Consider the following 25,100-nt stretch of genomic DNA (forward strand, 5'->3'; position numbering starts at 1 on the left):
GCATGAATCCGTGTTATGCTCACCGTTTGACCGACATGCGTCCAGCAGGGCAAAGACACGACAAACAGCGTTCTGAGCGGGCAAAGCAAACATTCTTCGACTCGAGCTGCACGAGCAAACAGCGTCACGTGCCTCGGATGCGGCCGCGAATGCATTTGGTCAGCAAACGAGCGGAACGGGACCGCCGATGGCAAGGATCAAACATAGGTCAGGTTGAGCAATATTTAACTATGCCGGCAATCCGAATGGACTTTGGCAAACACGCCGCAACGGAACGGTTTACGCGGTGCCGGCGATTGTGGTTTCGAATAATACATTAGGCACATTCGGTGGGAGTCGGTGAGTTAGCTTCCGCGTGGCTCCACCACCCGTTTTAGCTTCCCACCAAAAACCCGGCAGCCACCAACAACCTACACGCAACATTGAGCTATCATAAACGCAATTGCCGGCGATACGGCGACGACGACGACAATTCGTCGAAAGGAAATTCCGCGATAACCGCGACGGAGCCTCGGAAACTCGATACTGAAAAATGGCTTGATCAGTCGAATGGAATGCGGTGCGCCGTTCTCGACACTTTCGCGGGCTGTCGTGAAGATTTCACGCCACCGATAGTGTCCGGCGTGCGGATTGCCTTCCCGGTTTTTTTTTGCTGTCGCCCCGAAAAACAACGTCGGCAGCACCGTCGGTAGGGAGCGAAATGTGCGCAATAAAAATATGGCTTTGACGAAATTATTTGACACAAGGCGAAGGGCTGCGAACATCCGTGGAACACGTGGAACCCGAACGGGAAGAAGCACTGCGTCGTAACAAATGATGCCGGCGAGGAGAATAAATTAACCAGAAGCATGTAATCGATCGGATGGACCGCGCGGGAACGGACACCCGGGCTCCCGGGTGGGATGGCCAGTGGGGGGGAGTGCGGAGTCCCCGGTTCTCAGTGGCAAGCAACACGCTACACGGGATCCGGTCACTAAACACTTTCTTTATAGCAGACGGTAGGCTTGGTTCGCATGTTGGCCACAGAGATGGTGGTAAGGATAGGGCGGCGGAAGTACGGGCGGACCCGGGAAGTACCCGGGCCAACCGGGGGTCGCGTGGCGGTAGTGCTGGACAGGAGGAACCGGAACGTAGGCGACGTACGGCATCGCGGTCATCGGCTTCAGGATGCTGCCTCCGGGTGGATCGTACCGAGCCTCGGCAGGATTCATCGTGACGGTGATCCACGTCGGCTCGACGCTGTGTGGCCGTCCGGTCGACGTTGCTGAGCCTGGGACGGTTCCGGATGGGTTTTCACCATCGGGTGGCGAGTTCCGGTCGTACCAAAGGTCCGGCAGATGCTGCGAAGGCAAATTACCAAACCGTAAGGCACCCGATGGACTCGGTGAAAGCGATATTAATTATCCTGGCGTTACCACAGTCGGTGCACCGATCACCAGCGGCACCATCACCACCACCAGCAGCACAGTGGCGGACAAACTTAGCGCACGACTCATACTGACTTACAGAAACACAGAGAACTACTGGCCACCGCAGGAGAGACTTCGCGACGATTGGCTGCACAACTGAATCCCGGGCCGATGGTGAGTGGTGAATAAATAGAAATATTGGAAACGATTGCACCGAACCGGGGCAAGGGCGCCGCAGCTTATCAGCCCTTCGGCGGCGGAGAGCAGACCCTAGGCCGACCCTCACACGTGTTGGATTGCATTCTAATCGGATGCGTTTGGCGATGCACGCTGATACCAGTTGAAGCAGAACTGGCCCAAGAACGGTCAGACTTGGGAAAACTGTTTATGAAACAATCTTTCGATTATCTGTTTGCTTTGCTTGTTGATTACTTCGTTGGTTTACTAATTTTCTAATTACTTTTAATTTTTCCAACTTTTTAATTAGCTTTCGTTAGTATAAATATTTCTACAAATTGTTTCCTTTTCGTTCGTTTTTATTTTTGATTAAATCTTTTCTCAAGGTTGGCACTCCACGGTTTTGATTAGAGACCGATGACCGGACGGACTTTGGTTTACCGTCCAAAATTGCACTCCGAAAGTGACCGGTTCCGTGCGGCTTCAGCACCTGGCCTCCCGGTTTTGCCACAGCCGCAATCGATGTCGAACTCTAGACGCACCTTTTTCAGGGAACCGGATACTGCAGCTCTCTATTAGTCCGTCCGCGGCCGTAACGACAATGTCCAGTGGGATGGTAAATCAATTCCTAGAAACAGTCCGCACCACAATGTAGCCCTGCACGGCAACGACTTTCGGAGTAATGAACAAGCTCATTTCGTTTCTCCGAACCTTAGGCTGATTTGCTGGCCACGTCGACGGCCACGCACTCGTGAGTATACTTAACTACCATTGATTTTTGCGAGATCTTGACGAGCAGTAGCAGTTGGAAAGGAATCAAACATTATTCTGGCGACGGAGAAGGATTGAAACCCGGATCCCAGTTCCGTAGAGAGTTGCCTTTGAGCTCCCAGACGAGTAATCTCCTTCTGAAGGGATGCACATGTTTCATGTTGATCGGCTTTTCGATCGATTCGTGGCGAGTTGCAGTCCATTTTTGGCCCAACTAAGCAGGGCAAATCCTTAAACAATATTTCGGCCGACATTCGGTTCACCGAACTCCGTTGAAGGACCTCTCTGCCTAATCGTTGCATCCACTACAATCATTGAACACATCATTAATGCAGCTTCTAGCACTTTGAATTACGCCATTCTGATTCGTATTAAAAGCTCCAAAAGCTATGCACTGTTCCCAGCAAAGCTTGACCTACGCAAACAATACTTTTGCCGCCACAAATCGCTATGCAACAAAATCGTGTCGGTCACGATGCAATGTAGCGACGAATCCAACGCCAATCTGCCACTGATTTGCTGGTTAGGTCCTTGTTAGCGGCACATCATTGTTGATTAGAATATTGCCGCGCCTCGAATCCCGAGTTAGGATTGTAAATCGCTCGCATCGCACCAACACGCGGCCGCCAACTCCCCGGACTCATCACTCAATCAGCCGGAGTCGGCCCAAAACATATTAAATCTCCGCGACCCGGTCCCGTGAGGTCACGGCTCCCGTCTCAAACGTTATTTCCGTCCGCTCGTCCGTGGCGCGCCATTTGCATTCCCTCCCCCGCTCGAATTTGTGTCCCCAGTGAGGCACATTCTCGGTTTGCCTGGAAGTGCTCGACATAAAATCATGTTTTCATGCATCGAAAGTCGCAGCTGATCCGCGCGGCCATGCCATGGGGAAAGGATGGCACAGGACGAGAAACTCTCGCCGACGCACGAGCCACTCGTACGGTGCTGAAGTTTACGAGACGCTTTGCTTCAAAGGAAGCTTGCGCCTTCGTGCGGCCGTGACGGTTAGCATTCGGGTCTCGGTCTTGGTGGAAAGGATGGGAAGAAAAAAAATGGCAAGACGGTCCCAGGTCCCATTGCGGTAGGCGAAATTGTCGACTCTCGCCCAAGAAGTCCCAGGTCGCGTACCGGGAACTCCGAAACATTTCGAACTGGACTGCCAAGTGCTGGGTTTTCCGGGGTTTCCGGATTTGCATATTGGTGACTTTTGAACACTCTCCTTCGGGGGCACCCACACAAGGGCCCGGTCTCCGAAGGTCCTCTGGGCTCGGGGAAAATTATGCTCGAAAGTTAAAACGGCGCCCGAGTGGGTGGGGGTGGCGGGCGGCGACGAACCTTCGTTTGTCAAGTGGGCAAGGCAAGGAACCGCCTTCGCCGGAGAATAAGAAAATTTGTAAAATCGTTTACCGACCGAACACAGCCGGCGAGTCAGCCGGCTGACGTGAGACATAAAAATTTCATAAAAATGTCCTGAACCCGGGCGGTTTAGTGCCGGGTGGCCCCCCGGTTCGGATGTTTGCACCACCGCTACCCGCCAGCAGCCGGTGGAATGTGGCTTAAAAATAGCTGGCAAAATGGTGGACACCATGCAGTAGTTGAAGCAAAGAAGTACGGAGCACGCACGCTGTCCTGTTTGGAATGTTACGGAATCATAAAAGCTGAAAATTATGCTCACCTTTGATTGGGACGTAGTGGTCCGGTGGTGAGAAAAGAACAAATCGTTAGAACCAGTTACAGTCGATCCCGTCGCAGCATAACTGCAGACCGGCCGTTTAACCGAAGCGATCGGATCGCGGCGCCGGTTTTAATGCTCCCGCACGCCAAGCGCATAAATTCTGCCACGCGGGCGCGCGCGATGAATGGTATATTGCCACCATCGCCATGATTGAACTTTATTACCTGCAACATTCCCCGACCACTGCCCGGCACTACCGAACAAGATTTCAATCATAAACTCGTTCCAATCGGGGCCCGCTGGGGGCCGCTTGGGCGAAACAAAATAAATGACACTAACCATAAACATATTTACAGCCGTGTGCCGTGCCGGAATGAAAACGAAAATAATAAACAAAGTGGTGTAAACCGATCCGATCCCCGAGGTGAGGCCGCGGCCGAAAACGGAAGACCAAGCATGAAGCACCATCATTAAACGCCGAACACCGTCGGGCCGGATTCGACGGCTTTTTGGGACAATTAGCAAAACAGCAGAAAAGCGTGGAGCGGACCCGCGGACCGTGCGCCCGGGGGTCCCGAAAATCCGGCCCGGACATGCAGCAGAACCGGACCGGGGTCAATCCATGGGCTGTGGTGAGCCGATAGCATTTACATACGCATCGCATCGCACCCCGCGATCGATGTTAACAAACGCGGGCTGCCAAGTATGTTGCTGGGCCAGGCGCGAGTGAGGGGCCGGGACGCCCGGGGGCCGAACTTTCATTATGCGTCGAGAATTTATAAATTGTTGACCGAAAGTAAATATCGACGGCCTGGGGCGGCCGCGACCATAAAACATAACGACTGTGAAATTGGCCGATAATTAACGATTCGCTTCGTAGCAGAAGACGCACCATCTCGGCACCTTCTCGCTCTCTCTCTCTCTTTGTGCGCGCAATGCAACTCGGGACCCTCGGACTTGGAGAGTGGACCTGTTAACGAAAGAGTGCAGAAATGAAGGAGTCGCGAATTGGCCAAAAACCGGCAGCCGAAGCCATTCGAACGAGCAACCGGCGGGCAAAAGGGGTGACATCCGACAAATTGGAACCGAGTCGAGTCCTGGCGAGGCTGCCCGCTGCGGGGTCATAATGGCGAACATTGTCCCCGGGATTGGCAAACTGCACCTCACCGGGGATTCTCGGGTGCTTCTTGATCGGTCCGTAGGTTCCGTAAGGCAAACCGGCCCCGGCGTGACCTTAGCCGCGAGCCTCCCGTGACCCACGGGTATGCTCCCGTGGCGCGTAGACGATCGTGCTGGCTTTGCTGGCCGTCTTCCAATTAATAAACTGCGTGACGATCGACGTCCGTGGAAGTTCTAAATCACCCCATTCGGCCGAGGCGTTCATTAGCGCCAATTAGTGAAACGCATGTTGACCAATAAATTTCACACTCGGCGCCGTTCCGTATTGGTTGGGTTGGGTTCCGGCAGGTTAAGCTCATCAGATTTCGTCAGCTATTGTTGAAAAAGTCATGAATTCTCCGTTGCTGTAAAGCCGGCGTCAGAATAAAAGACTGTGTTGATAGCAAGACCTTCTGGCTACAATTGACATCTCGCGGAGTCCACACCGAATCCTGTAATACGACTGGTCTGTGATCTCGAGGTTCCCCTCGAGTCTCTCTCTCAGTGGCCCTGTTTTATCACCATCGAAGCAGGACATTGCATGGCACGAAAGCTAGCTGACCGGGAGACCCGCGAGAGGCTCGTAACTCGTACGGTGCCATAAAAATAAAAGCGCGATCGTCTCGTAACCGTGTGATGGATCTCGAACTTTTGATTCGCCCGAGACGAGCCGGCGTTGGCCTTTCCGAGGTTCACGGTACCATAAATCATGCGATCGGCCCTCGGTGAAAGACTCGAGCTGGGGCCGGTCAATACTTTATGGGAATGTCTCGGCTGATCTAGAAACGATCATCTTCGTGGGAGAAGTTCGGTCGGGCAGTAAAAAGACCGGCCGGGAACCCCAAAGCTGACTATTTGTGGTGACTCTTGTTGGTTCTTATATTGCCCCGGTGGAACATTACCGAACATCGATGCGCGTGTCAAATTTGGGCAGCTCGTTAAGTTTTTGGGGGCTTTATTTTTACGATCCAGTATCGGCCCCGTGGTCGGTCAGGGTTAGGCTGCGTTTTGTTTGGCATTTCTTTTATTGTGGTTTTTGTTAGCTGAACACAACCACTGGAGAAGAATGTATAATCAAGCGAACACAAACAACGCTAATATTGTTACAAAACAGAACACTCAAAAACTCCCAAATATGAAACGTTTCCAATAATCCATATTAGAGGCGAGAGACATTACAATACAAACAGCAGCAGGTCCAATTGATTTCATAGAAGTCCACTAACGAGTAGGACACAAAGGCAGAGCAGACATAAAGAACATAAAGACATTTAAAAGCCGAAAAATTAACTAATGAATATATGGCGATATCAACGCACGCCACAGAATTTGGAACTGTTGCCAAAAACTCCAAACTAAAACCTGTCTGCTCCTCTACAAACGGAAATTCTCAACAACAAACAACAGAAGCCAAACACTCATCGGATCACATGGACAAACTACAGTAAACTGGCCGAGATTTAGGCCAAGAAACAATACCATCAATCTAAAGACCGAAATCTATCAAATACTCAGTGAAGAACTTATCGAAAAAAAGGTTCGGGTGTTAAGTAACATTGTTAGAGAAGATCACAATTCATCAGTGTCACTTGTCACAACTTCCTGGCAGCTTCATATAAAAAATTCACGACGGATTCAAAATCAAAATAAGGAACAAACACACGTTCCAAGCACTAACGTCGATATTAATGTTTCCCAACTACTATCGCCAAATAGAAAGATTTCCCGCCCCATCACAAAAGGATACCGCCAAACATAGCTTTCAGCCAGGAATCCAGACCTTCCTGTAAGGAACACATCTCCAGCCTTACAGAAATTCTCAAATCTTCAGTATCCTTGATGAACTTCCCTGCTCTTTCGGATGTGACTTCAGCTGTTAGTTAGCCCAATGTCCGGTTTCAGGTATCGTAGCTCAACTCGATAAATAAATTCAAAATGGCAAACATATTACTTTGGAACTCTAGCAGTTTTCCGGGTAAAGTAGATACACTCCATGTTTTGATCAGCAAGTGTGACGTGTTTGACCTATTTGTTACTTGGCTCTCTTCACACGTTTCTATCACCTTCCCGGTCCATCACATCGTACGTCAAGACACGGCGGAAGGGTGTTAATTGGCCTCTACATTTAGCTATTGACTTCACGGAATGTGACCTATTGGCAATAGAAACATTAACATTTAGCAACCTGCTACAGAAAACACTAAAACAGTAGCACACCCAACCCGATAACCACATCAACCGAAACAGCCAATACACCACGAACATCTTAAGGCCGAAATAACAACCGCGACAAGGCCACCACGCCACGTGCTGAAGGATGCTTGTTGCTTGTTGAGTTCGATTGGCCGTAAAATAAATTTAATAAATACGGTTCAGTCCGTTCCTGTAAGATAAAAAAACAAACTCGAAGACAACCACGTCGCGGTGTCGTTAACGGTGATTAATTGGACGGTTCGCGGGGCCGATCGCGGAGCTTTCTGGTCGCCAGATGTTGCAGGATGGTTGCACCGTGGAACCAGCGAAGAATTGTGCTCCGGCCTTTCAAAACACGCGCGATACGGGCTTGTTTTCCCGGTTTTTTAATTAATGACCCCATCCGCGAGCCGACCGATGGGATTCACACAGTTCACTTGTTTCGTGAAATTACAACGACGCCTTGTTGCGAGCGGAGCGCACACTGAACATCCTGGATGGGTGGATGAAGGATTCTCTCGGCTTTTCACATTATCGAAATGCGTTCGAATGTGATGTATGATGGCTACCGGAACCAACCGACCCATCCTGGCCCAGTAAGCCACTTGAAGCAGCGCTGAAATGCTGAGCGCGCGCGGACAGCCCATGATACCGCTAATGGGAGCGCCGCGAAGTGGATCCTTTTTGGGCTGTCCAGTGTATGTATGGGAGAGAGAGAGAGAGAGGGCGATTGTGTTGTGGGCTCGGCAACGGGTAATGAAATGTGTGTAATTAAATTTAATAATCCATTCACCGACCGCAGCCATTATCATATTTGTGCATTACTTCCGTTCGGCCGATCACGAGCGAACGCAACCCGCGCATCGAACCGACCGGGTGGCTGTGGCTGTGGCACCGCGCACTTCACCCACCTTCTTCACGGCTCAATGGTCCTCCGGAGCCTCGAACTGTCCGCAGCCCCGGAAGGGCAGATGCCTCAAAACATTGGTCAACTTTTCTAGCACTATCATGCGGTTTGGGCGGTCGGTCGGTTTCAGCTCAATCGCCTACCGACGCGACCACCGAGCGATTTATTACCGCAACGCACCGACGGTTGAATGGCGGTTGGGCCGTCCTGGAAGCGCCCAAAGTTGTTGTTGCCAGTGCCAGTGCTCTTCAAGATGGGGCCTCGCTGAATTGGCCACTGAAAACCGCGACCAGCAACGGGATGCCATGTCGAGTGGCATTCTTTCCGGTTGGGCGGAAGTGCGTATGTATTTAATGAACCATCCTCCGGAATTATGGACCGTGTGTTTACGAGCAGCTATAGGCCGACCCGTTTGCTTAGCTAAGTGACTCACGGGTTAACTAATAAGCCCATCAACATGCACCACCAGTGGCCGGCCGGTGAGTGCATCGCGGGCGCTCAATGTTGCATAACATCGCAAACATCAATGCGTTACGCAGCACTTCGACGGTACTCGAGGTCAGTGATTTATGGTGTACGACTGGAGAATCCACGCCACATCGGATGGAACCTCGGCCCGGCTCATAAACACGGTCGGAAGGATAGTAAATTTTAGGGTGCCGAGCTGTCGGTGTCTCCAGTTACAAGAAAACAAGCTCCGAAAGGTCCGTTTCTCAGGGCTCTCGGGCTCTCCGGACGAACAACTTTATGGGCGTTCTAACAAAAGCGAATAAATTAAAACTGATGCGACACGACAAAGAAACAGATACACACCCGCACGATGAAGATATTAGTCAAGAAGCCAGCGCCTCACGGGCTTCATAAATCATAACCCGCCCGAATCGGCCATTTCCAATCAAACGACCGGAAAAAAAACGCATAAACGACCGTTTAACCGGCTGTCCACGACAAAGTGTGTCGTGTTTATGGTGTTTGGAGTCGCGTCGGTCCTTTTTACTGTCGACCGTCAATCGATTGGCCATGGTCGGGCTCGGATGGGCTCGGATGAGTTTCTCAAGAAACACACTCTCCCCGAGACTGGATCGTGGCGATCGCGAACCATTTCGTTTCGTTACCGTTTTCGGTTTGTGACAACAACGCCCCCGAGCCCCGGAGGTTCCGCAAGGTCCAAATCCGGGAAATTGGTTCGTGATTTGTGGTGTGGTAATTAATCTTCGGTTCACGAAAATCCACTGTCCCAAGTGACGCCGCTCTCAGACCGCTTCCAGACCCACGGGGGCCCTTTTCTCGACGGCGACAGTCGACGTGGTTTTGGTCGAGGCGTGGTGCACTCGTTATGCTTCCTAGAAGGCGTAGAAGGGACTCCAGGGGTAGGAGAAGGTGTGCTTAGGAGAAGCGGCCGCCGGGATGACGACGACGCCGCCCGGTGCCGGGTGTTGAAGTGATTATATTTTATGGTAATTTTTTGTGTGTCTGTCTGTCCGCAGCTCCCGATGACAGGGAAGGCGTGAATTGGCTCAAATTACAGTGTGCTCGCTCTCCCGGGGAAGCTCTCGTTTTTCGTCGTGGAATTTCGGGCTCGAAAACGGAAGGAATCCGGTGTCTTGGGTGCAACACATGCTGCTCAACTGCTGCTGCTTCCGTCCGCGGTTTGTGGGACGAGGTCGGAGAGTTGGGAGAGGATTCCCGGGACCGGGGTGACGGGAGCGGACGCGGGCAGTGTTGTTAGGTTGTGACCATATGATCTTAATGATGACATGTAGGAATTTTTCAAACGTGTCTGGGTACGCCTGTATCGGTTTCGGCCCCGGGTGCCGTTCGGCTTCCCGGTTCCCGGACCATATTCAATATGGTCCCTGTTCCCAGAGCCTGTTCTGGACACTTCGTTGCGGTGGAAATTGGTCTCCATGTAGCTTTTAGTTGGTTTTCTCAACAGACAATACGCGCAATGTATCCTTTTTGAAAGTACTTTATTTGACTACACGATGACTACTTAGAGCTCCGTAAGGTTTAGGACAATTAAAACTAAAATGAATGAAATGATTCTTTTTATTTGAAGAAGGACATTAGTCGGTGTTTAGTTCTTAAAGTCGTGGCAGAATAAATCAATTTCTTCAAATACTATACTAATACTATACTATACTTATCTAATTTAATCACTCCTAAACTGATCTCGAAATTACTGATTGCAGCAAGAGAAGCACATGTTGGATTGATCGCATTGACGCCTTAAAACGCTAGGATCGCTGCTGTTGGATTGGTACGGCTGCTGATCGACTACCAAATTGTAAAATGCGCTGTCCTCTACTTGGGCTACGATCACTTGACCATCGTAGATGATCGGCTCAGGCTATTTTTGCATTTAAAATCTTGACCTCCCATATTGACTCGACGACATTCCTTGCTTCTGCCTGATATTTGAGAGGACGACCATAACTGGCACTCAAAAAGAAAAAAAATGTCCTTAAATGGAAAAGATACATCGACCAGGGCGGTGAAGCCGCTAACGCTTCTTGGGAAAGGATTATTCGTTCGCCATTACCGTCCATGACCCAGAATCGCCAAAATCACCACTCAATGCTTCTCACGCATGGCGCGCCTAATATTAGTACGCATTTTTTTGCCATGCCAAAGCCGCCATTTTGACAGTATAAAATTTAAATTATTCATACAAGCACCGTAAAAGACGAATTATTCACAGACGCTACAACTTTATCGCGCGAGCGGCGCCTTTGCGGGCCTGAAGTCCATAAATCATACGGCTCACCGTTCATCGATGTTACTGGCCGAGGTGCAACCAACGCCCCCACCGTCGGGCGGCCGCGGGACGATAAATGGCAAACAATGTTTTCAAAGGCGAAAGCGAGACACAGTGCACTGCTTGATTCAAAATCACACCGCGAACGGCGCTGTCCTCAAGTGAGGCGCTTGAAGAGTCGTTTGAAATCCTTTTCGCAACCGACCAAGCGAACTATTTCGTTCGAAGCCGTGCCGTGCCGAGGGTACGGTCCCGTCGTACGACGACGACGACGATACGTAAAATTAGCGGAACATCAAAGAGGATCGTACCATGTTCCGCTCAGGCTCATGCTGCCCGGCTCCCATCTACGTGCCCACGTGGATCAAATCGATTCACGATTCCGCAAGGATTCGTTTTAAGATGTGGGTAAATAAAAGAAGGATGTGACGCAAAAAAACACCGCACACCCACACACGGGCGCTTGCCATCGAACCAATCATCAGCCGCATCGTCGCGTGTGTTTGTGGCGAAGCAGGATATCAATTTCCGGTGAGCGCAGGCCGCACGCTGAAGGGCTTGGCGGTGACATATCCATCGGTTGGTTGAAAGTTCCGTTCCTTTTTTTTTGCGTTTCTTCCGTGGATTCGTGTGACGCGGTTTGCGCCGGTTTGCCTCTCTGAGGTTCCAAATTGGTCCACTCCACTAGTGTTGGCGAGGCGGACTTGTTTTTCCTTTTCTTTTCCGACGGATTATTTCTACACGTCTGCACATCGCATCGTCGTTGGCCGTTGGCGTGGAAAATGTTGATTTTCGAAACTTCTGGTTTTGGGAGGTGCATTTGAAACCTTGTTAGTTGAGGTATAATGCTTTAGGCCTACAATTATCGCCCGTTGCGGGTGCTAGTAGCCGTTTCGCCGAAAGCTGGTTAACATTTAGTTGTCTGCTCATTTATCAGGGATTTTATTCTTTTGACAGGACGCACCCGAAGAATCACTCAGGTTAGCGCCATTTGCTTCCGACCGGCCATTGTTTTGTCCAAGGTCCACGGATCAAGTTCGTATCACGGCTCAAGCCCGCGAGCCTCATCCGAGAGCCTCGACGAAGCCCCCTGATAATGGCGTAGAACAAATAAAGGCGATTCCACGCAAATGGGACCTCGCAGCACTGGGCTAGGAAAATGGGCTTCTTTCCACTTCTTTGGCCGGGGCACGGGCTGCCAGCTATCTCCCAATGCTGCTGCTGCGTCGTTTAGCATCTTGCCGAGCGTCTTCGGGAAAATCGGAACTGAATCAGCGGCGGCAGCCGGCGGGAAATGGATCCGGCATCGTTCACATCGCTGATTGCGCCAGCAGAGATCGGAGGACACAAAACACAAAAAAAGTGTAGAAAAAGAGTGGCGAAAAAGTGGACGAAAAGGAAAATCGTGGGCTACGGGCCCACGGAGTTTCCCGACGATGGCGAAATTGGCAAGCATAGTTCGAAAGCGTTCCGAAAGCAAAGAGTAGAGCTTCGTTTGGGCCTCTCGTTTGTTTTATTTGTGTACCGGCTTTTAGTGTGTCCGTGTCTTTGTGTTTGTTGACTAGTCCTCGTCTCGGCGCAGAGCATCAAAGAGATCTTCAGGAAGCGCTTTTAAGCAGGTTTTGGGCTTGGTTTTTTTTGGGTTCGCCTTCGCCGGCTTCATTCGGGGCCCCACGGGGCCGCAGGTGTTGTCCTTTTTCCTGTCCTGATCAGTGCGGCGGCCGGCAGATCTTTGGGGCTCGGAAAATCGTTTCCTACGCTAGTGTTTCTTGTTGTTGTTTTTTGTTAGGTGGCTGGCGACGGATTTTCGAAGATTTAATGAAACACCGGTCAATCCGCCCCGGGCGCTCTGTGTTGGTGATCCCGCCCTGTCCCGTTTTTTTCTTAATTTTGTCCTGTCGTCGCAAATGGCTCTAGCCGTTCCGGGATTGTGTCCGGTCTTTTGCAGCCCCCGCTTTTTTCGACACCATTCCGGGCCGGCAGATCGTCAATCTGGCGCGGCGGGGTCCGTAGTTCTAATTGGACACTCAGTCGGCCGGCGAATAGCCGAAAGGATCGTCTAGGGATTTGCTAGGACGGTGGTAATTGTTGTGCTGAAAGATGGGAACAATTAAAATACTTCACTCGATTCGGAAGTCACCGCATCAAAGAGCGATGTGTGAAGAACGGCAAATTGTGGTACTCGAAATCGAACCAAGGATCGCCAATATTTCAGGTGTTGACGAATGGACTCTAATTGTAGGAAGAATTTTGGCGCTTCTTTGAATCCTTGAATCCTTACCAGGATTGGGCTTTGGGAATAAAGCAAACCGTTCATTGGAATCAACTTGTTTTGTGACGCACGATGAGTCACTTATAACTCGAAAAATCTTACGTTTTTCTTCTTAATCTTTGTGGTGCACTTTGAAATAATCTCTACACTATGTTTCTCTACATTTGTTTCCATTTTAGAAATGGATTAAAGAGTTCTTTTTAGGAAAAGCCTTCAACAGATTCTGCGCATCGACTCCTGTCTCAACTATTGATTGTAACAGGTGCGGTAGAATAAAGAATGATCTCTCTACAAATCCGATCGTTTTTGACATGAAGAAAACTGGTCCCCGATACCCTTTGGCCACAGTAGTAGCTCAATCCTGCATCATTCACCAGGACAATGAACTTCCCGCGCGGCCACACAAATGCACTCACCTTTCCTAATTTACCGTCTTAGGAGCGAAAGGCGACGGGCCGAATCGTCAGACACCCGAAAGCGGAATTATATGGACTTTTCATGTCGAACAACATCATTATTCCCGTTGCTTATATATTTCTAACCGGAGCTCCGCCGTGCCGCTTCCATTAACAGCCCCACAGCTGCAAGTGTAGGGGGGGCGCACGCGGCCAGAGTTTTGACAGCCATTTGAAAAATGGCGCTTCATACGTAGACCGAGCTCCCATTTTTGGTCGGAATCGAATTCGATCTCACTCTCTCTGGCCCGGGCGGTCTCGATGAAAGAGACGCGCGTGGTAGGAAGCGACAGGATTTATGGAGATCGATAGCGACCGGATCCGATAATGGCCGATGATAATGGTTGGCGGCTTGAAACAGAGTCCACGCCCGGATCGGTTCGGGTGTTCGGCTTTAAAATAGGGTATTTTAAAAACACAAACCGGCGGCTCATAGATGGAACCGCAGCATCCGTGACACCGCAATGCAATGCGGCACGGCACGGCAAGGGACTGTCGTATCCATTCTCACATGCTCACAAACTTTGTCAATTTTCAGGTGATAACCGCGCGAAAGTTAGTTTAAAGTCGAATTACTTTTTCCATTACGGGGCCACGAGAAGGATTCGCACTATCCTCGAAACTTTTACCAGGCTTCTCGGCGGCGGCGCTCGGGACCGTGTCGCGGCGTGTAAGAAAGCCACGGCGCTCATGGCGGCAAATGACAAAAGGAAAACTTGCGCAACGCGCTCCAACTAAATGTGAGCAAAAAGTGCTGCAATGGTGGATGTGAGAAAAAATAATCAAAATAAAGTACCGTAAAATAAAATAAAGCGCGGGAAGTGTTGAGAATTTGGTGGAAACTAGGAGAGGAGCAGAGGGAGACAGAAAGGGAAGGAAAGAGAGAGAGAGATAAAAAATAAGAATTCCGAAACACCAAGAAACACCGGCAGGAGTTAGCTGCGCCTCGACCCGTGGACAGGTTTTGTGGAAAAACTTTCGGGAAACAGTGATTTGTACTTTAACGATCTGTTCCTCCGGGCGTGCCCCGGGAACCGGGAACGGGCCGGCCAAATTGGACCAATAACGGTGACGGTGTGGCATGAGTTATGATAATTGGAAGACACCGCGGGCACGCTGTGAGGCTCCTGCGTATCTGCCGGCCGCCCGCGCTCCCCACACGTCACCGGCCATCGGGTTGTTGCGAAGTTTTTAATGTTTAAGTTTTGTGCGCCGCTGCCCAGAACTGCCCAAAGTTCGGCAGACGACCTCCTTGTAAGGCGCGGAGGGTCCTCCTTCAGCTCACAAAAAAGTGGCATCGAATGGGTACCGAAACACAGAAAAAAAAAACCAAATGCCCAGAATTATCATCCCCCGAACCGTGGAAGGCAGGCCGAGAAACCCGAAGTCTCCCGAAAGAGTTCCAGTTGCTTGTCAAAGATGACGGCAAGTGACATTTTTTCCTTCCTCTTCTTCATCGTCTAGGGGCTGTTTCGGGTCCAGCCCAGCCCAGCCGGTCCAGCAACTTTCGCCAACTAATCTAATTTGGGATTTTTCATTCATTCATGAATTATTCAATCGCTGGGTCGGCCACCGCGGGCTGCCGGCTTGATTGACCAGAACGCCCGACAAGTGACGCGCGGTCCGGAGTTCTTTTTTCGGAGGCATTGGCCGCGCGAGCTTTGGGGTCCGTTTCCGATTTGCCGAGTCCAGTTTGCCAACCTGACACGCGAACTTATTTGTTCCGTTGCCACACTACGCGTCAGTCAGGTTCCAAGAAGTGTTGGGTTCACCTGTCACCGGCCACCGGTTGGACGCCAGTGGTCCAGGATTCGCGTTCGAACGGAACATCAACAGAGATCGGCGCAGCGCAGCATTAGCGGCCGATCATAAATTTAATCACCCGACCCCGACGTCTAGAGGCTCCGTAGTTCCGGGTCCTAATTGACCATTCGTCATCGCCCCTGAGTATTCCGGGGTGCCTAGCGCAACAAATTGTAGCAGTTGTTCGCCCAAAGAGTTTCATTAGCCTGAATAATGCAGCGAGCAGTATTATTAAATATTTTATGACTCATTTAAGACCGTGGAGGCGGCGGGCTACAAAATGGCTGGCTGGCTAGCTGGCAACGGTTCATTGCCTGCGCGCCGAGTTCATTGATAACTATTTTCGCCCCGGGTTCCCGGGAGGCGAAAGTGGTTCTTTCGCTAAACCGACCGCCAGCCGTACCGACCGTAGGGGTATATCCTCGTGGGAATAATTCCCATCCTTTACTGCGTAAGACGACGTGCCCGGCGTGGGTCGGACGATGCGTGCCTCCTGCTAGAGCAGGGCTCGGGCGTGTTGATAAATGGTACCAGTCAAACTGAAGTATAATCTGAGGGCAAGTTGCTTTGCGAAAGTTTTTTAATATTTGATGAAAAACCGGCTCAGGCCGGCTGCTCGGGTCGGGACGGTAAGATTTACGAGATTTTTGGCACCTCGAACCGGCGCCGTTGCTGCTAGCGGCCGGGAGTGCCGGGATATCCTTTCACTTCGTCCAGCAGTCCGGCCGGCGGGCGGAAGACAACAGTCGACGAGAAATGCTCTGGTGAGTAATTTGGGATAAATTGGAGAAGAAAATGGGGCGTTCGGTTTGACTTGGTTGTTGTTTTTTTCGAGTGTGTTACAATCCGGTACTAACGCCTTCCGGTCGGGAAAAGTGGGTTGGGGTTGGACAAAATTGCAACAGTTTCGGCATCGGAAGGGGCCACAAGAAGGGAGCGCGACGGAAGGGCCAAAAGGGCAAACAACACAACCCGGGGGTTCGTTTGTCAAAATAATTCAATTTTCGCTCCGAAAGGCACTACACACTCAATATTGCAAAAAGTTGCCCGTACAGATTGTCAAAACAAATTACTCGTCGATCTTGGCGGGGGGACGTCCCTGGGGACACTTTTGTATGTTGTTTGTGGACCAAATTGTGAGTTGGTCCAACACATGCCGAGGTACAGCGAGGGCCACCATAGGGCTGTTTGAGGCAGGGAATTAGTTTCTCAAACTGTTGGGCCTTCTTCTTGATGGGAAGGTTTTCTGTCGCAGTGTAGTCGCTGGAAGGAATCAGAGCTGTCAACTAATCGGTTTCTGTTGATTGCTGACAGGTACTCATCCACACTCTTCTGGCCCTTACTACTCTTCTACTACATTACTGTGACGGTGGCGATTCAAGACCTGAACTGAGATCTTAGCCGACATTTGGTTACAATATGATGATGCCACCTGCCATACAGCGACAGCCACGAGCCACGATTTGCGCCGCATCTTCGGACAGCGAATAATCAGCAGAAATGGTGTTGTGAATTGGCCTCCAAGAAGTTGCGATTTGACCCCTTTGAACCTCCGGGCTGCGGTGAAACATAAATGATATGCGAAAGAAACAACAATTATTGATGACCTCAAGACCGAAATTCAAATTTCAATTGCCGAGATAAGACCACAGACAGTCTAAAATGTACTCAAAAATAGGTCCATCGAATGGGCCAAGCCAACCGTGGTGGATATTTTATCAACATTGTTTTTCATAAAAAAATTAAAGAATCAACCTTTCAAATAAATGTTCCATCATCGAAAAATATTAAGCGGTTTCTATTATATAATCATATGGAAAAAAGACTCTTTCGTGGCGCACCCTGTATTTTCGATTTTAGCGTATCAACACGTAGGGCTCTCAGATACTCGGGTAGTCGTCGAGAAAACTCCGATACGAAATATCAAATGACGTACACGGAGGGAGATCAAGGCCAAAAGCTCCTACAAGTGCACACGAATTGGCTTCGGTATCGATTTTGGTGTTTTCTGACTGACTGATTGCCTTAAAAGGGTAGAATGTGTGTCGATTAAGTATGCCATGGACTTTATTTTGCTCTTCCGGAGCGTGTCGTAAGTTGGAGGCAAACTTACGAAGAAAGCAAAGAAGGCTTTGTAGCAGCGCAGCAACGTCTGTAGTATCCGTTTGTATCCAGTGCCCTCGGTCCGTTTCCTTAGTAGGCTCCAACGGCAGCCTTTCTTTTGATGTGATTGACTCGTAGTGCCATTTTGAGTCGTACGGGCTGTCACTGAGCAAATTTAGAATGTTTTGAGAATCAATCCGTTTCCGAGTGTGTGTATTTTGTGGGAGATTGCTGTCGAGTGCTTCTGTCGGTTCCGGCTGCACAATCTGTCGTGATCTCTAGGACTTATTACCAAGCCGTAGCCATTTGTTTACCCCCGAAGCTGGTGAGTACTCTTAGTCGCTAGAATGGACAATGTTGTGTTTGCGAATAATTTAAAACTGGGTTTGTGTACCTTGTAGTGATTGTCCGATGCTGTACGTACACTATTGTTTAGTATGTACATTTGTGATTCAGCTAAGCTGGCTTCTCTTCCTGTGGCCTTGTTTAGAAAACAATGCGCTTGGCATTCGGATATAAAAAACACTGCAACCACAGAAAACCAGCTTTTGTTTCATGTTCAAATATAATCTTATCGAAATAATATCGTTTTTGCCAGATAAGCACACTCTGCCTGCCTGTGCGGGACAGCCATTTGCTACTGAATAGACGTGACATAATTAGTAATTTAATTGCAGCACCGTCTAACAGGGACTTTATGTTAATCGATTGCACCGTTTACCGGGTGCGGAGGGTTTACATTTAATTTGCATCAGCATTATATTAGCCCAGACCACCAGATGAACTCAAATAATTATCCAACGGGACGACAATAAAATGTTATCTACCACCAGAAAACACAGTTCATTTTGACCCGTACACCGCCGGGTAAAATATGGCCCCCGCCCGGTAACGAATGGTTCCGACGTGCTCCGATACAGCACCCAAACCAGCACCTTCGGTATCTCCGGTCTGCAATCTGTAACGTCCACAACGCTACAGCTCTCGGTTTTTGGTTCAGAAACTCTTTCCGAGCCAGAGGCCAAAGGTCTAAAGGTGCAAAAGTTTAAAAAACCTGTTACTCTAACCTTGGGCGTTGGAATGCCAAGGAGCGGGAAATGTTGGTTTATCCTAGACAGGGACGAGTGTCTAGACGAGCATAAGGGGGCATCTTCGGAGTGGGGTTTTTTCGGGTCCCATCCAATAAATCAACCTACGCTCTACTTATGAGATGTGCCTAAGGTCCCTGGCACTTACCGGCTAGACGTTGAAGCACCCAGCCGACCGTTACGACGAAGGAGAAACGCAACTTGTAAGTACCAAACACAGACGCAGAGCGTTATGCTGATTGCGCTCAGCATCCCTAGTCCCTAGACTGGCCGGACGGGGACCGTCGGGACAGATCATACATATGCGCAGGCGCACATGGTCCGAATGCAAACAATAAATTACCAGATATTTTAGCATTATTAGTCCAAACAATGTGCGTCGCGTTGACCGAAAGGTTCGCCACCGCTGGTCCGGGCCCTTCCAGCAGTGTCCACTCGAGTCCGGACGAGACAAAGGACGAGCACAGCGAGAGAAGAAAAAAACTAATGATGAACATGGGCAACCAATGTAGGGATGAGCCAGGGGAATCGGAGAATGGATTGGACCTTTCTGGCCAATGTATTGCATTGTTTGTGTGTTTCGGTTGACCCTTCGACGCCGGCTGCTTGACAGCGATTTGTCCCTCCTCATCCCGACGCAGGGACCTCTGGCAGGACCGCCGCTGGTGCCTGGCTGGCCGAGAGCGAGACCCCTCGGAGGGTCGTTAATCCTATTTTCGAAAATATTTATCGATTTGCTGGACGACAGCCATCCAACAGCCGGACACGCTGCCAGGGCTTGGGTTAATGTTTTAAGTACCCGTCGTTGACCCGGCCCAGGCCATAGGACCCAGCGTGAGCGTAATTCCAACCATATGGCCACACATAATCGGCACAGGATTAACGGGGTCGGAGGGTCCGGGCGGCTCGCAAGTGTCGTGATTAATTATCCGGAGATCGGAACTGGCCACCGCTCCGAAGCTAATGCAACGAATAATATTTTTGCACTTAATTGATGCTAATTGAGATTAGAAAGGTGCCGGGCGAGGTGCGATGGTGCGATGTTTATGGGGTGGCGGAGGCCAGGCCGAAGGAAGTGTCTGATTGGGTGCCGACTCACCGAGCTACGAGGATTAGCCACCGCCGAACGAGAGATGTTGAAATGCAATTTAACGCCCAAACAGTGTGACGCGTTGCTGATAATACGGGCTGATAAAGGATGCATAATGGATGCGTGTTTTGCGTCAATAGATCAGGGCCGTTAAAGCCGTGGCCTGGCGATGCCATTTTAAGGGACCTCTTGGTAGGGAATTAATTATCAATTTCCTGCGCGTTAATACTGTTTTCTATAAATAACCGGCTGGTTGGCTTGCAATTAGCGTGAAGTTCTTTCGATACCCTTTCGGTGATTGATCAACGGAGAGGCATTCTGGCAACGGGAAAAAAGGGTCACACTTGTCCCATTCGCCCACCTACCGCAGACCTAACAGACGGTTGTGTCCGAAACATAATTTTCTTATCGACTCACGCACTCGAGTTCCACTCATGTCCGACAAGAGTGTGTACACTTTCCCAGGCGCATTACAACACGTGTGGCGCTCGGAGCCAGGGAACTCTCGAAGCCTGTTCCTGACATTTTTTAACATGCTCCTTCACATTCGATTCGTCGAAGCCAGCGGCCATCGGAGGGCGCGATACATGATTGATCTAAGAAGTGACGCAGCGAACGAAAAAAAAAACCCTAGAAACATATCTACGGCCGGCTGTCGCTGGCGACGTTGTCCCTTCTCAAGATGGGTTTTTCGTCCCTCCTCACCAATTGTTCACAAGCGGAAGAAAAAAAAAACCGGTCCAGCACGGGATGTTGCATTGCGCAGTGCGGCAGTGTTTAATCGATCATCCATCCGCTCGCCCTGCTACACGGCGGCTGCCACGAAAGGGTCGTAAATCCTCTTACGAGCAGAGTGATGCTTCGAAGGTAGCGAGAAAATACTACGTCCTGTGAGCGCCGGGAACGGGAACGGGAAAAGGAGACTTTCTCGGTGCGTCAATGACGTAAGCCGAAGGGCGGCCCGGAGAGAAACGCAATTTTTGCGCTCGGCCAAGCCTGACTAAGCTCAACCGGAAGTCAAGAACCAATGCAAAATAAATGACAAAAGGACACGAACGCGCGCGCAAAGGGTGCTCCGGTGGCGGCGGTGGCTTAGGTGCATTTTAAAATGTTGTGCCAAAAACGGCCTTAAATGACGACGGTGACGCATGTTGGTCCTTTTCACCTTGTATACATCACGAATTCCACCCTTAGTTCGCAAGTATTTCTCCAAAAAAATAAATCCCATTTCTCGCCAGGCACAGAACTCAGGGTTGGATGTGTAACCTTCCGGGCCCCACTTCTTTTTTATTTAATAACATTTAAGCCTTTTATTAGTCGCTCGTGCGGGAGCTGCGTGGGGCACTCGAGCACTAATGGAGTACCCCGGGCACGGCTCCCCTTTTTTCGGTGTAAAATCCTTCACTGTCGCCATGCACGGGAAGGCAGTATGAAAATAGGCCGCTAATAAATGGCAAGTCCTTGCGAGACGGCCACTGACGGGAAGTGATTTTGCGCGCGTAGAACGTACCTCATATGTAGCGTTCCTCGTTCGCTTCCTCGGAGCATAAATTCACTTAGATCTCATCCAATTTGAATTTATGTTTGAACGAACGGTGCCCTGGCCCGTGTATGTGTGCGCTGTACATCATTTTTATTTTTCATCGCTTTTCATTCACTTAGCGCCACTTTTCCTGGTCCTGGTCCTGCGTTGGTTGGCAAAGAAAATTGGCCCGGGCCTAGCTATAGAATAGTGGCACAGAATCCTGTGCGCGGTGGAGTGTGGAGCAAAAATTATTTAGGGTGAATGCTTTATGGACCTCCGAGTACGCTCCGCACCATCGGCGATAGCTGTTTGCGGTTAGCTATTGAAAAGAGCGATGCGTTCGAACGGTTTGAAGGAAACCATTTTCCCAGTAGAGCGCCTGTCCCCACCAGCGCGTCCTTAGAAAGGGCACAATTTTTTTCGGTAAAAGTGGCTTTCGACGACGCTAGAAAGCATTTGCACCCACCCCAAAGGACCGACCCGATACTGTGGGATCGACAAAAGAATCTATTAATGTTTTCCTCGGGCGCCAAGGAATAGGTGAAGATGGCCTCATCCGACCGTTCAGTGCGTGTGGTTCGGCGGAAGCTTTCCTTTACTTTTGTGTGGCTTTATTTACGCTACACACGCAGACGACCGCCAAGGACACACGTGACTGGTGGAGTGTGAATTTCGTGCAAATTGAGTGCAGATATTGGATCCGGAGCTCGAGCACGCGCCCGAATCGCAAGCAAACCCAATCAACACGGTGGAAATAATGTGTATTGGCTGTGTTTATGTTGGGCCTCCAGCCGCCTCTAGCATCTTCTTGTGGGGTTGTGGCGTGGCACGGCTTTAAAACGCACCGCTGATTTGGTGGCATACCCACTCGAGATTGTAGTTTTTACCACCACGTCAAATATTGAACTTCTCCTAATGATTTCGCGACTGTCGGCGGACTGTTTAAACAGGAGTCCCAGGAGAAATTGGCACAAACTGCGCCGAGGATTAGGGTCTTGGTGCCGACACGCAATTAGACTTTTTTTGGTGCGTTGCCAGGAACAAACCAGGATCGCGTATTGGTGCGTAGCAATGCAAACAGGACCTTCGAGCGTTCCCCTACCGCGAAGCTGGCGTCGCATCTCGTGCGCCATTGATTGACACAAACGATACTCAATTATTTACCCGAAAAGGCTTTCGCGTCCCGGAAAAACCAACGCGGCCGGTGACAGCCGGTAGCGTCGCACGGGAGGCTCAGGCAGCAGCATCTGCAGTTACACGTTCGCGTTTGGTTGATGCATCTTCGGCCGATGCAAGGCACACCCTCCACGGGAATGATCGGCCTGAGGTCGGCTCATTAAAACCTTCTCCGAGGCCCTGGCCCCGGAGCCGGCCCAGCTTGTTTGCTGTTTAGTGGAGCGCAAATATTTGAACAGATGCCGAACCGTGCGTATCTTCGCCCGGGAATCAATGTGGCCCGGAATGGGATGTGGGCCGGGAAATCGCCGAAACAGCTTGCCGCTCGGCGTTGACACGGATGTTCCGAAGGTGTCGGACGCCGTCGCCGGATCTGGCTCGATTCACGGAAACGTTGCCAGCGCGCGTTGCATAAATGACGGCTCCACGGCTCCGGCTCCTAATGCGGCGTCGTCATCGTGGCGCACAGCCGGCGGGCGTTATGCTGATTTGCGCGATTTGCGAAGAAACGCGATCCGACGCGGTACGTGATTTCGACAAATTTTCATTCGACTGGCTGGCACTCAGATTAGATTGCCATTATGCGCTGGGATGGGAGGGCTTTTCTTATGCTTCTTCTCCGATGGGTTGCCGAGTGTATCGGAAATGCGAACGCGTGACCCGGCCGGCCATAACGATTATGGTGCCGAGATTTGTTTCGCAGCAAATGCCACTTTCGTGCCGGCAATATGTCGATGTTTTTGCCAGTGTTCAAGCCGAGCTCTGGTGACGTAACAAACTTTCGATAAATAAAGCTGTTTTGAGGAATCTATCGCATAAATCGGATCGTCGAGGATAGTATGCTAATCTTTCCTAACATAGTTTCCACCAATAGGTTCAAATCTGTTGACAGGATCCTTCGACTAGTGTCGAAGACAGAACATGAAAGTTCGTGAAAGTATTCGTTTGATCGAGCATAGCTCAGAACGGACGTAAAGTAATCCGTTCCGAGAGCGACTCCAGTTTAATATTCATAACTTTCCATCAACACCTTTTTAATCGTATCTCAGATGAGACTCCTTTTTCAATACAAGGGTAACATCCAATCTGGTTGTGCCCTGCATAGGCAGGTAGTGATGGCTTTGTGGTGTAACCATCCCAGCCGAGTCCTCTGTGCCATTCTCGAGATGCAAAGTAAGCTTCAATAGGTCCTTTTACAGCAAAACCACTCATTTCATTGTTTGATATGCGTGCAGGTGTGGCGCAATAACTGGGCACAGCTGGAGGTATGTAGTGAGGGTATGGAACCGCCCGCCGTGTGTCGGTCGGTTACATCTTCATAATTAAATTCCCAAACTTTACGGCCAATATTTACGCGCTGCAGGTTTATGTTGGCGACACAATAACTGTCTACTTGTTTGACATGGCGTCTGCTGTTAAGTCATCATGCATGTGTGCATGCGTGTGTGCTGGTACCGGTCCCGCAAGGCGCGCCGAAAAGCTACCGGAAGCCATGGCCATATTATCGGCGCCATAAATCGTCCTAACCGAGGTCCGCAGTCCGCCTGGACCCGGCGATGCCGCCATCATCCACCCAGCAAATGTAACAAATCTAACAACAACCCCGCATTTCTTTGACACCTTTTTCTGCCGGTGCCAAAGGATCGGGCTTGGGAGGATCCCTTTCCGAGACCGACCGACCGACCGGACGGACTGATGAATGAGGGCACCTGGGGAGTACGGATTTCGAGGAAAAGTGCGTATCACTTCCACAAGAACCCATGGCCACGGGCGAGAAAAGCCACCGTCCGGGCGCTTCCGCATATGCTATCGTGACGCCAGACCCCGCGCTATCTTAGCCTCGTAATCGGGGTGACTTGGCACCTTTTCGGCCGGTGTCCCATAAATTTGTGGCCGTTCTTGGGAAACGCACCAAAATAAATTACACCACCAACTTCGGGGGCAGCTCTAACAACTCTAAAAAAAACTAAAAAAGATAAATAAAAAGCAACTAACCAGCATCATCGCCGGGTAGAACGTTTCCCGGGACGACGGATCTGCGCGGATCGCACAAACACTTTTATTGTACATGTCACTTAAGGGGTCGTTAAGTTAACAACCTTACAACTTAATAAAGCCCTGGGCCGGCAGCGGCACTCCGGAAGGGACCTTCTCCGAACCGGCGGCGGTGCGAACGGAGTTGGCTGCCAAATGAGGCCAACCGTGCCAACCGGTAACCCCGGTATGCTAACCTGACGGCACCGACAAGGAGTCCCAACTGTAACGATGGGTTAATACCGCTTGCGTGCCGCGTTCTCTGACACCAGACCGGGCCCTGAAATATGGGTTCCATCAATGGGAAGATCTATGGTATTATTTTATTACCGGACCTCGGAGAGAGAGTGGTCCGGGTTTGACCTACCGACAGGGCTCCGGTAGATTACTTCATCTTGCTGTTTTTTTTTTTTCGTTTGCAGGAAGCAACCAAAGCCCGACGCTCTCTAACCCGGCCAGGTCGCCGTTCGGACGGGCCAAAAGCTAACTCGGCTCGGCTCGGCTCA

General features: G+C 50.4%; 1 protein-coding gene across 1 annotated transcript; it reads right to left on the minus strand.

The window, feature by feature from the left end:
• Positions 1-888: 888 nt before the first annotated feature.
• On the minus strand, positions 889-1,569 carry LOC131210977 (uncharacterized). The gene is made up of 2 exons (XM_058204312.1): positions 1,416-1,569; positions 889-1,340 (listed from the first exon to the last, which is right to left on the minus strand). The coding sequence occupies exons 1-2, from the start codon at positions 1,494-1,496 to the stop codon at positions 987-989; spliced, it is 435 nt and encodes a 144-aa protein (XP_058060295.1). The 5' UTR covers positions 1,497-1,569; the 3' UTR covers positions 889-986.
• Positions 1,570-25,100: the final 23,531 nt, after the last annotated feature.

The sequence above is a fragment of the Anopheles bellator genome, chromosome 2 (assembly GCF_943735745.2).
Source record: "Anopheles bellator chromosome 2, idAnoBellAS_SP24_06.2, whole genome shotgun sequence".
NCBI lineage: Eukaryota > Metazoa > Arthropoda > Insecta > Diptera > Culicidae > Anopheles > Anopheles bellator.

What these genes read in the sequence shown, in the direction of transcription:
- LOC131210977 (XM_058204312.1), bottom strand. Translation starts at nt 1,496, where the DNA reads ATGAGTCGTGCGCTAAGTTTGTCCGCCACTGTGCTGCTGGTGGTGGTG. An exon ending in TGATCGGTGCACCGACTGTG is followed by an intron (nt 1,341 to 1,415) that starts GTAACGCCAGGA and finishes TTGCCTTCGCAG; the next exon opens with CATCTGCCGGACCTTTGGTA.